The sequence below is a fragment of the Python bivittatus genome, unplaced genomic scaffold, assembly GCF_059951505.1.
Source record: "Python bivittatus isolate LINGU-HERP-01145 unplaced genomic scaffold, Pbiv_v1 ctg000010_np1212, whole genome shotgun sequence".
Lineage (NCBI taxonomy): Eukaryota > Metazoa > Chordata > Lepidosauria > Squamata > Pythonidae > Python > Python bivittatus.
The window spans coordinates 2,041,439-2,054,622 of NW_028277029.1; the positions used below are offsets into that span (position 1 = coordinate 2,041,439).

The window sequence follows — 13,184 nt, forward strand, 5'->3', positions numbered from 1 at the left end:
AAGGAAGGCTAAATTTTTTCCTCTTTCTTTGCTCTGATTTAAGAGCAACTCAGCTACACAAGATGGGAATAGGGCTGAATCTGGATCCTGCCAACACTTTAGCAGCAGAACAATGGCTTTTTAAAAGGACAGCTCCTACCTCCCCAGACTGTCTTTAAATCCCCCCCCTTTATGCTTCAGAGATATTTGGCAGTAGTCTAGTCCTGCACATGTGCCTGGTGTCCTCTCACTTAGCTTGGTTCTTGTTTATGAAGCTCCAGCAATTTTCATTCTCAGGATCCCACAACAGAGTGAAAAGCATTCCACCACCTTCTGAAACTAATAAGCAATAATTTGAGGAATATAAATGCTGGAAGGCAAAAGATGCAGCTGAGAGTCTTTGGATTCCGGTGGGATAGAAATATGAAAAAAAAAGAACAAATAAATAAAACAAATAATTCAGTCATCTCAATGTATCCTGAAAATCCACTTCTGTCATAGAATGTCAGAGTAGGACTACAATACCTGTAAACATGTACAAGGGCATTGTAACTTGATTACCATGAATTGCTCATTCAGGCAAAACAACTATTTAATCCTGCTAATAGAGATGGGTATGTTAAGCGTGATTTCCAAGATCAAGGACCCCAGAATGGATTCAGCTCTGATTAAAATACCATTTATTTGGATGAGCAGGAAATCTTTGCATTCTTAGCTGCCATATCCGTTCATTATTTCCTGTCAAGACATGACTGTAGCTGAACTGCTTTTCAAATTCTTCTCATCTATGTTAAGCAAGCATAAAAGTCGTAATATCATTTATGTGCTTAAGAGGGAGAGAGCAGGGACACCTTCACTCGGCTGTTTATGTCTCCAATTATAGGCTGCCTTATCAGCAGCTTAAAACCGGAATCTGAGATTTCCCTGAAACTTTCCTGTAACCTCTGCTTCCTCTACCTCCAATCTGACGGGGGGGAGTGGGGGAGTTGAATGCCTTCCAAATTAGAACGGGCAGTACAATGATGATACTGTGAGGATGCTCCAGATAACTGGGTGAACCAGTCCTTCTGTCAATAACACAGACAAAAAAAGGACTGTCACAAACATGAAACTTGCTCCCAATGTGACAACTCAGCCAAACAGCCAGGTCTTTCACGAATAACAACACAGCAAAGGACATGTTAAAACACACATCCATCACCACATACAATATCCTAGGCTCTCTCTGCTATTCCTACATTCAGGTGTTCCAAGCTTATTATGGCCTTCTAGGCTGTGTTCTACGTACTTGTTTGTACATAAGTAAAAAATAAACTACATCACATCCCCCAGATTTCATGAGGAGGAGAGTCGACATTCCAACAGAATATTATTCAAGTCAAAACAATGTTAAAAAGCCCTTTCTTTTTAGCACATTTTCAAGCTACATTGGAAAATGGCACCCCAAATTGTTATTTGTTAAAGGTGGCCAAACGCTGGCGTGACTAGTCCCAAATGGCCCCCTTGATTTGATCATGGTGACACAGCAAACCAGAAAGACCAGCCTGACAAGGAGATACAGGAACACCATCCTACTTTGCTAATGGTACCCAATGAGCTGCCATCATCACTTAAGAGAATTGAAAGAAATGGCACAGATAAACCAGAAGGCAGAATTAGGAATGTCTCCTTCACTTTCTACTTTTGAGATAAAAGCAAATCAGGAGAGCTTTAAAAACAACCAATCCCATTGACATTCAAGGTTTTCATAAATACTGCTTAAAAATAAGACCTTGATCATTACACAATTTGATAACAGTAACATAACCACCAAATGATCACCTTACTTTTAGGGACAGAAAGAAGCTGACGATATTTAAAAATAAAATAACTTTGCTACATAGCAAGTAACAGTTTATCATACGGTATATGCAAACAATTACTTCAGTTATAGATCGTTTGTTAGAAAATGTTATTAACCACTCAAATCTTTGGCTCAAAATAAAGCTGCTTCCTTCTATTAAAATATATTTCCCAGCACACATTTAGGTGCAGCGATATTCTAAGTGGCAGAGAGAGAGACTGGAATTCCACAAAAAGGAGCCAGGAAGAGCATGGGTCAAGCACAGTCATCTTGAGTTTCAGATCAACAGACGTGCTTGTGAGATTGCCAGGAACCCACCCTCCTCTAAGCACCCTAGGAGGGACCAATTTAAGGGTCCAATCTCCCATACAGAGGTTTGGAACATCTGTGATAAACAGCTTAACAACAAGGTAATCTGGCCGTGGCAAAGGATGTCCTTCACATTCATACTGCAGCTCCAAAGTAAAGACCAAATCCAGACCAAATCTCAGCACAAATGCAGAGCCTGTGTGTACTGGGACCATGATTATTAGCAACAACCTCATGCATACCATGGAGGCCATGAATCCATAAGGTATGCTGAATCTCCCCTGGGACATGGAAGGTGAAATCATCCAAGACCAAAAGCCTCAAGAATGTCAATATCGTTCTTCAGATTATATCTAGGAGCTTGTAAAGGGCTATTCCCAGGCAGTAGGAAGATGGTCCATCATCAGCACCCCCAGCTTGTCCTCACAGCTAAATTCCACATAAAGGCACACGCAACCAGTAGCCCTTGGAGTAGTGTTCCTTGCAAGTACTAGAGTCTCACAAATCACTGTGGCTACACCATCTCTGTGAACTTGGAACACAGTTTGATGATATCAGAGGATAAATTTAGCATCTGTTATTTCTTCTGACTGCATGATTTTTATGTTAGTATCACATTATTAACAGTATTAAAGCTACAATAAATTGGACAAGATATTTTTAAATGCAGTAATGAAAACTGAGACATTCAAAGTACACTGGGAAATGTTCCATATTTGGAAAGAGAATTTTTGTCAGTGAGATATTTAGCAGAAAAAGGACTTCTGATTACATTTAAAGGAGATGAATATACTATTCAGAATGAGTCAGAAGCATATGAAAATAAACATTTGTATTGATGATATACAATAAAAGAAAATGAAGACTTCTCTACAAGTAACAAGGGAGTGAAATCATTCATGTTTGTTCATACTTGGCATCACTGAGGAACAGGCACTCAGAATAGTGAAATAACAGACACAAGAGTTAATGAAGAGTCTGTTTGAACTGGAGTGGGTTATAAATTTTGTAAAAATAAATAAATAAAATCTCAAGATGATCACATGCTTGGAAATGATGAGATGTGAATGTTGTAACTTAGCCAAGGCAAGATACACACATCATTGTCTAAATAAGAAATATCTTGATCTTAAACATACTGATACATATGCACTATGAGAGTACGAACATTTCCAGGTTTAAAAAACAAACAAACACAGGATTTTTATTGATCATTCCAAATTACATGTTTATATTTTATACTGCTATAATCTATGCCAATTCCCACTGGTTTCCATAAATAACAACATAAAACATGTACTAAAATGAGGAAATAAAAATCAAAAGGCAATAATTATGATGTAATAATGCACTAAGTGATATTTCTCAATCTCAAATATGCTCCAGAACAATCCAGTTTTCACCAGTTTTTGGAAAGCCAAGAATGAGGATGCTAACCTGACATCAAGAGGGAAGCTGTTCCAAAGTGTAGGGCCACAACTGAAAAGCACTATGTATGACCCCCACCCCCCACCCCGCCTTTCACCTCGGGAACCTGGAGACTTTTGCCAGGGTACAGATACCAGGCAGATCAGATGGGTTACTTCTATGTGGAGAAGGTAGCCCTGCAAGTTCCTAGGCATAAAGCCATATAGAGCTTCATAAGTTAAAACCAGGACTCTAAACTGCTCCTGGAAACCTACTCGTATAGCCACGGTAATACTGTATTGGTGTTATATTTAGAACAGATAATGATGGTGGATTTAGAGAAAGAAGAACTGAGAACATTTAAAAATCACATGGAATACCAGAATGGTACATACCCTCAAGGGTAAAATGGAGTAGCTGAAAGAAAGTACTGTTACAAATATTAATTCTGGCTCACCTAAAAAAGCCCTACATTTAGGCAAGAATGACCGTCATACACACAAAAAGCCAGTTCAAATCCTTCTCAGCTCTTGTGAGTTCTTGGTTCAAACCACACAACTCAATGACAATACAATGAATGCAGATCAACTTTTCCAGAGAGTTTTTTCACTGTGCCATAGTTTCCCACTTGAACACTTCTCAACCCAGTAAACAGTTCATCCTCACTTATCATTTAGAACTTTTTACCTCTTTCTGGTCTGTGCTTAGAGGAAAACTGCTTTCATACACTGTTTCAATCCTAATTCCTAATATTTTGTTTGGATTTATCCCTTTGGGGTTTGAAAGAACATCAGAATGCGTACGGGGCAAACAGCAGGGATAGGAATAATAATACATGCAATACAGTCAATAAAATGTATCTTTATTTTGGATTCAGATTTGTTGGCTGGTACGAGTCATTTTGAGATGGATCTGGTAATAATGAGGAATCAAGACCTATAGTCTTGCAGATAGTTCTGAACTTCAATTCCCAAGAGCTGAAGTAGCAAAACAATGGTGAGAGATGCTTCGTGCTAAGCAAGTGTAAACCATTTGGTTTTGAACCACTTCAAGCAGTCTTTCAAGCTTTAACCAGGGTGTTTTAAGCTTGCACAACTGCTTCAAGACACTTCTAAAATACTCAAAACAATCTGTTTCACACTCAAATCATCAATTTAGCATTTGAAATAGGGACTTTTGCAGAGTTTTATGAAGTTTCATGCTTGAAATGGTTCAAAAGGAAACATTTTGCACATCCCACTGGGTATTACAGATTAGCAACATCTGGAGGACTATGGCTTCCCCAAGACTGATTTAGATTAAGGCACAGATACCAACAGTAGAAATTAATGCAAGCAGCAAAGAGCTGTGGCACCTGATAATCTAACCTAAAATGCCCTTTCATTCAAGTTTTAGTGGGAAAATGTGGAGTAGACTGGAAGACTTCCATTTAGACAGCACAACAAACAGTAGTTTGTTAAATTATAATGCTTTAACTACCACTTCGAGGTTCATCATTTGTGACAAACCCCTAAAGCATCCATTCAGTGTAAAGCAACTTTCTATACTGCACAGCAAGACAACTGGATTTGGTATCAAATGTACACCCATTAAGGAATTAAATTCTACCCCACTCATCAGTGGGGGTACCTGTTCAATGCATGTAGTTTTTTTAAAGAAGTAAATTCATTTTCACTTTACAGTTGGGATCCAGAAAGCTACTCCAGACATAATCTTAGAGTTGTCTAAGCTAAGGATATTACTGATTAGTCTCTCTTGCAGTCCTCCATTAAAATTTGCTAATGGAAAAGTCTCTCTTAAAAAAACCTGCTTGTTTGAGGTTAATGGGTACTGCTGTACAAGACATGGAAATGTCAAATCCCTTTAATGTGCATAAAATTAGCTGTGTATTTCTGGAACTTCAACTTATATTTTTAACATCTTCAGTTTCATACACAGAACCGCAGATCTATAAAACATCTGTGTAAAGCCAAGTCACAAATGGGAACAGCTGTGTGAAAACATCACTCTACACAAGCTCCTTGATCTACGCTAGTAAAGCATATGTATCCCACTGCTGTGCTACAACAGAAACACAGTCCAACAGTGCCTTTTATCAATCAAATAATCACAACAAACAAAAACAAAACCAAACCAAAAAAACCCTAGCAAAGCAAATAACTCTTGTGATGGGTGTACCTAGAAACCCGGTTTTCACAACTGGATGGTTGTGCTTGTCCAATTTGGAGCAGAGGAAAACAACTGTGACAGACAATATGAAGAAAGACCATTGGGGCTAAACTTATGGTAGATCGGAGCTACCGCAGATTGGATTCCATCTATCTGCCAGCTGCCTAACCTTCCAATGGATCATCACTGGTTGTAAAGTCAAATACAAAACGGCCAGGAGTCTGGAGACTATGGGTTGCTCATGGATACAAACAGTCTTTCCCAAAAAAATTATGCAACCTTAAACAGGGAACTCTGGGACATGCATTGTTGCAAATGTTGGAGACAACCAAAAGCATCCTTACGCTGTAATAATTTATGTTCTTCTAATTTTGTATGGAAAAATGGCTACACACACACACACTCATATACAAGTAAAATATATTTACAAACCACTCTCCACTCGACCCAGTTTCCTTTTACTTCCCTCTTACCCCTACTTGACGCCACTTCTCATATTGTGCTGTTTGTGTGGAAAAAAACAGGCCTGCTCTTGCCAAGAGTGACCTCAGCTCATTCTTATTCGGTGATATACAGGAGACTTTCACTCTAACAAACACTTGCAAAGTTTCAAAGCCCCAAGGTTATTGACGGCCTTTTGCTGTTTGCACTAGCTGCTTGTTTTCTCGTAATCTTTGATGGCTATAGACACACAGAACCAGCCACCGTTATCGAAAATTTTTAAATATTCCCTTTGCAACAACAACACCAATAATCTGAAGACTTTTGATCTCTCAGGCCATCATGCCTCCTTCTACAGAAAAGTCTTGATGTTGACTCTTCTTTCATTAGGAAAATGTAGAACTGAAGCAAAAATAGAAAGCCCAAAATATTGTGCAACATTAATCCTCAGATCTCCTTCCCCCACTGACAGTCGCAAAGAGTAGGAAGACCAAAGAAGCAAAACCAAAAAGAATGACCCCAATTCTTTTGCATATTTAAATAGTTACCCAGATTTTTAAAATGGCACAATGACAACCAAGGTAGAGAAAAGGTCTGAGCAGATCAGTGATCAACAAGAGCCTCAGAACACTCCCAATTTCTTGAAGGCCACCTTCTCTCAAAATTAGTCATGACCAAGTTAGGCTGCATTGCCTTCCAAATAAGCAGGAGTATAGTTATGGGAAAAGCCAGGGAGGCCTCACCACTTCACGAACGTTTCAAATAACTACTGTACATTGAGCCTTCATTAAAGAAAATGTCTAGAATCCTGAAAAAACATGCAGACAAGACCTGATCAACTGCTCAGAAGACAGCAAATGTAACCTTAATTAACTGTTTTTATGGGCTACTCCATAAATGGTTTTCAGGGAGGGTGGTCAGAGGTCCCATGCAAATCCCTATTTGATTTTCAAGTTAGCAGCTTAGCTATCCAATCTCAAAACACGCTCTTCAACTAGCCAGTTCAAAGCACCCCTGTCCCAAGCTATGGATGAACCAACTGGAGTACCTGCAGAACACCACCTCTGATGCCTACTGTCACCATTCTCTCCCCCAAAGGCAAGGTCTTTACAACGACCAGTAAATTAGCATTAATCAACTAATAGCAAGGAGTTTCTCTGATATTTTGACTGACTCTCCTGAAGCAATCTATTGATCCCTTTCTTCTAGCCCATTGTTTCTCAATCTGTGCAACTTTGAGAGCTGTGGGCTTCAATTCCCAGAAAATTTAGCAATGATCATGCTGGCTGGGGAATTTTGGGAGTTGAAGTCCACCTATCTTAAAGTTGTCCAGGTTGGGAAAGACTGTTCTAGCCCATCCTGACCAAGTCTCAGAACAAAAGAGTCTTTTGAACTTCTTGTCTGAAATTGCCCTTGAACCTGGGCATGTAGCTTCTTGTAGGACCTCTCGCTGCTCTGCTACTCTGGGATCCTGTTCTCTTAAACACTACTCAAGATTCTTTTGACTATTCTGCTCTGACTTCACCTGCACTTGCTCCAGTGGAGTCTCTGTGCCAAGACTCCATTTTCCTCCTATCAAACTACCCCCCAACCTTGCGTGACCTGAGAAATCTGCATTGCCTTGTCTAGCCTGAAAAAAACAAAACCCCAGAACTCCCTACATTGCTGGGGACATAAAACAAATAACTATGCCAGAGCTGGCTTTTAAAGGATGGGAACGAGATGAATAGAGACAAACAAAGATATAAGCCTACGTAATTTAATTAACAAAATAAAAACAAATAAACCCTGGGTCCAGATTTAATTTAATGTCAACATCTGTTCTCAAGGACTATAAAATAGCAAATATAATTCCAACCTTTAAAAAGGAATTGAAACAGTTGGTAAAATGCAAAAAGAGGTCTGTTGGATTAATATCCTTTACTGGTAAAAATGTAAAGAATTAATAACCAAACACATAAATGATGGCACCAAATTTCACAGTTTAACTATGTATTCTATAAAGAGGCATTTCCTTTCATTTTCCTGAATCTCCCTGAATTTATTTTTAATTGATCTTGTATTCTAAGAGTATGACAGAAGGAGACTTTGTTTGTTTGTTTGTTTGATTTCTATGGCCACCCATCTCAAACAAATGACTCTGGGCAGTGAACAATCATAATTACAAACTTTAGTGCAGTCTCAAACCATTTTTCATACCACACATGATTTTCTACAACTTTTCTATCATCCTTTCTGTCTTTATTTCAAGATAAAAAGCTCCAAGTACTGTAATATTTCCTTGAATGGAAGCTGTTCCAGCCATCAAATTACTTTGGCTGCATTATTTTTGAACTTCTCCAGGTCTGCAATATCTTGTTTCAGATATCATGACTAGAAATGTATTGGCTGTTTATTTTCACTTCATTGCCTAATGATTACAAGGATGAAATTTTTCTTTTTTACAACATGTTAACTAGGTTGATAATTTAACTGACTCATCATCAGGACTCTAAGATTCTTTTCCTCATCAGCTTTTGATTGTCCTCAACCCATTAATATATAATGTAAAGTTTGGATTTTTTGTGCCAATGTGTGCAATGTTAGACTTGCTTAATTGAACAGCATTTACCATTCTGACACCTATTTGGATTTCAGAAACGGGGAAATATGATAATCTAGTCCATGACGCCCTCCTCATTTCCACTCGCTGTTAAAAGGAGCATGAGGACAATTCTTCACTTGGACATAAGGACATTCACTTTCCATGTCATAAATCTTGCTCCTTTCTATTCATCTGTGGGTTTTGAGGATCTTTTCCAAGCCTTTGGCAAATGCTTCTTATCCCTTTAAACATCAGCTCCTTTTGGAAGCTCTCCAGCTGAGCTACTATGTGCCAGAGAGGCAGGAAACAGCGCCACCTGTTGGATTTAGTATTAATCCTACGTACAGAATAGTTCGCAGTATTTGTCAAAACGTGTCACCAGAGCTGGCAAAGAGCTATTTATTAAAAAAAAAAGATCAAGAATGGTACAAGAATGGTACCATCCCCTTTGCTTTAAGATAGGAGAACGTATGCAATTACTCCCTGCACTCATGATTCTAAAATGTTGCTTTGGGACTTCTGACTGTATTTTAAAATGAAGCTTTCTACTACACAAATCACAGTCAGGACAGGTGGAACACCACGAGGTAGGGCTAATGTTAAGCTATTCCCTACTTATCCAAACCGGTTTCCCAGGACAGGCTGCTACCAGCAGCAATGGAAACCTTTGAGAAATACTGAAAAGCAACAGCAGCTCTGGAAGGCCATTTTGCCAGACCCACGCCCAGGAGATGAAAAGCCAATATTTCCTTCATCATTTGCTACCGAGAAGAGACTCGGGCCTTCCCCTGGATGGACATACAACAAAAACATGCGTTCGTGCAGTTAAGGCTACTCTGGCTTTCCCTGCAGTGCCACTTGATCAAAGGCTCACGCGGGTGGGGTGGATGGCGTTGACATGCTTCACCCATTTGCAACTGCCTCTAACCATGATCAGCAAAAAGCTGGCTAATTGCCTCCAATTCATCATTTTCACTGTTCACAACCAAACAACTGTAGCCAGGCACCTAACCTGACAACAGCATTGAATGAGGCACAGAATTCACCAAGCATGGATCAACCTAGAATAGAAAAAGAATTTCACCAGACTTCCAGAAACACATTCCTTGATACTGATCTCAGGATACTGATTCTGTGTTAAATGCCTTGCTTGTTACTTCAAGTCAATATTCAAGTTTCATACTTCATCACTTGTGCATCTGTAGCCCTTTCCTTATCAGCAGAGGCAGCAATAAATCTTGATTCACAGATAGTCAACCCTGTATTTGCTTATAGCAGAAGCTCACTGACCAGACTCAGCTAGAGAGGACGCTTCATTGCAGAGAAGACAGCAGCTGCACACTTGTAGGACCTGCACCTACTGCTGAACGTAGAACTCAAGGGGAAATCTTGCTCTCTCTCCTTTGGTGTTTTAATTTTAGGTCTTTTCCTCCTGCTTTTTCGAGCTGACCATATTTAGCCATTCCCTTTTCAGTCTAGAGATCAGGAGCCACCTACTCAGTGCATATCCTGTCTTGCCAGAGAAACTCTGATTCCCACCTTGTCAGCTTCAGCTCCCAGCTGTCCCTCACCAGCATAACAATGGGAAGCCTCAGCTTTGGATATGAAGACCAAAAGTTGCTTCAGAGCATGAGGGACCCTTCACATAGCACCAGATTTCCATCCTTTAAAACATCCGCAACTATTCCTGGGACTGCACAGCTGTAGCATGATCCCAGAAAAAGTAACATTCGGTTTGGATGGTGGCAGACGGGCGCCACACATGCACCTCCACGTGCTTAAAAAACAGCTCAACCAACAACAGCCGCCAACCATTGTTCTTCCCCCCCTTTCCACCTTTAGGCAGCTCAATCAATCATTGCCAAAGACTTCAGCTCCCAATATACAAATGTTTTCAAACTTCTCCATCAATTTGTCAGGCAACTGTTTTTATTCAAAACCATGAAGTGTAAACAGGGCGGGACATGTTGGATTCAAGTTTTAACCGCCTTGATTTGTAATAGCAGAAGCCTGAAAAACAAAGCTGGCAAAGAGCTTAGAACAGCACACACAGACATCAACACGGCATCTGGAAAAGCTGCTTTGTGCAGCCCTCCCACAGGAGAAGTACCCTGATGGAAAGACAGTCTTCCTGTGTGTCTAAAAACTTTACTTTGAATTGTAACATGGTAGCTGGAGGTCCCAAAAAGGGCCGCCAAACTAGAACTACACCTTCAATTGCAGAACTGTAACTAGCCGCTTCATGCCATCTGTCACAAGAGTAACATTTGAAGTCATTAACGACACTGGGAAGGAGAGCGGACTTTTTTTTAATGGCTTTAGGCAAGAGCTAATACTGCTCCAGCATCACACTATGTGTTGGATGGAAAAAAGTGGCAAATGCCCACATAGAAAATACTCTTCTCCATTCAAAACTAGACAAACATAAATTTGATAGCAATTTTTTCAAAAATGCCTCCACCTCTAATGTCACATTGTCTATGGCAGTGTTGTCCAAACTTGGCCACTTTAAGATGAGTGGACTTCAACTCCCATGCTGGCTGGGGAATTCTGGGAGTTGAAGTCCACTCATCTTAAAGTGGCCAAGTTTGGACAACACTGGTCTATGGTAATGAAGTCTGTGTAAAACTCACTCTTCCCAGAAGGGTGGCTTTTACACACCCTTATGACTATTATTTAAGGAACTTCAAATCCAGATTTCACCACAATTGAGCATGCTGAACAACACGCCCAATCTAATCTAGTAAATCATTTATGCAATTATCTGACACTACCCTAAACATGAGATACCTTTGTAGCTATCATTTGTTTTTATTTTAACAATTCTTTAAAGATCAAAAATGAACTAATCCAGTGACCTTACATTGATCCTGAGCTCCTTGAAAGTTTGTTAGAAATGACAGCATCGGACAAGATAGACAAGTTTTCCTGCAGGCAGCATTTTTCCCATTAATGAGAAACGAGCAACTAGCAATTGTTCATATATGTTAGACAAATGGGCCATAAATATGGTCATGAATATGTGAATAAGTACATGCAGTAACTATTGTTTTTCAGAAACTAGCAAGTTATTCCTAAGTCTACCAGAAGACACTTCTCCATTTTGCTGACAAAATGACTCAATGCAAATTAGTAGTATAACTTCAACTACCAAACGCTTAAGGGACTATATTACCAGGGCATGTGGAAAAAAAAAAATCAAACCATTACTGTTTTCGCCCATTTCCTTCTACTGCTTTCTAAACTCAGCAGTGCACAACAAAGGTGACTAGATAAGAGGAAAAAGAGGAACGTTATGAGACACAAGGAAACAACAGATTTGGGGAAGGAGAAACTTCCTGTTATCAAAGTTGCATGAACTTCAATTCGGGTATTCTCTTACCTTTCAACAGAGGCTGGAAAGTGGGGATTTCCTGCAGTTTTATGACATCTGGGTCACTGCTGACATTCCGTGACGCCTGAGTCCCTGGGGCCACCACCACGATGTCATCCATTTTAGCTCGTTGCTTGGCTGGTGAAGGGGATGCTGAGAAAAGGACACAGAGACAAACACCATAAGCATCACTTCCTCTTAATACAGCCTTCGCTTCCTCTTAATCTGACATTTGCTTCCTCTTCATCTAGCGTCTCTTTCTGCTGCCTTCGGGGCTGTGTTGACTCCTCAGGAGTGGCTTGCCATTGCCTCCTTCTTGGGGCTGAGAGAGAGGGACTGGCCGAGGACACCCAGCTGGCTTCCTTGCTAAAGGCAGGAGTTGGTCTCCCGCTTTCTAGCCTGATGCCTTAACCACTACACCAAACGGGCTCTCTTAATCTACCATTCCTATTTTTAAAAAAAAAGGCAAAGCAAAGCACAAACAAGCATGGGCCAAAGTGATCCATGTCAATAAAATAATTCGCTGGAAAAACACCTTTCTCATTTCAGGATCCAATGGCTTGAAGGGAGACTCCAGCGCTTCTCCCTCTCGGCGACTTTAAGACGGATGGACTTCAACTCCCAGAATTCCCCAGCCAGCATGGCTGGCTGGGGAATTCTGGGAGTTGAAGTCCATCCGTCTTAAAGTCGCCGAGAGGGAGAAGCGCTGCTCTAGACGATCCTCCTTTCTGGCATCCGAGCGGCGATTCGCACTCGGCCGCTCTCCCCCTGCGGCCGCCGGTGAGCCGCGGGAAGGCCCCGGCGCGGGCAGGGAGAGCTGCGGGCGACCGCGAGGAGAGAGGAGGGAGGGCAAGCGCCGCGCCGCCCCCCTCGAAGCCCAGGCCCGGGAGGCGCCCCCCGCTCCGCGCCAGCGGGAGCGCTCACCCGCCGCGGGGTCGTGAGGGCGGCTCTCGGCCTCGGCGCTCTGCTCGGACCCCATCGCCAGGCAACGGCGGGAGTGACGTCACGCTGCGCGACGCGACGCCGCCGCCGCGCGCCGCCCGGCCGGAAAGGCTTTCCGGCAGCGCCGGCCACGCCCC

General features: G+C 41.2%; 1 protein-coding gene across 2 annotated transcripts in view; it reads right to left on the reverse strand.

Moving 5' to 3' along the window:
* BORCS5 (BLOC-1 related complex subunit 5) overlaps nt 1-13,184 on the reverse strand; it is a 30,428-nt gene extending 17,244 nt beyond the window's left edge. Inside the window, exons 1-2 of one of the 2 annotated variants that reach the window (XM_088146754.1) lie at nt 13,030-13,184; nt 12,115-12,258 (exon numbers count right to left, since the gene is read on the reverse strand). In XM_088146754.1, coding sequence (XP_088002880.1) covers nt 12,115-12,258; nt 13,030-13,084 — 199 coding nt within the window. In that variant the 5' untranslated portion in view covers nt 13,085-13,184. Of the gene's footprint in view, nt 1-12,114; nt 12,259-12,640; nt 12,736-13,029 lie in introns of those variants that run through there. The other variant, XM_088146804.1, reaches the window with a different exon arrangement.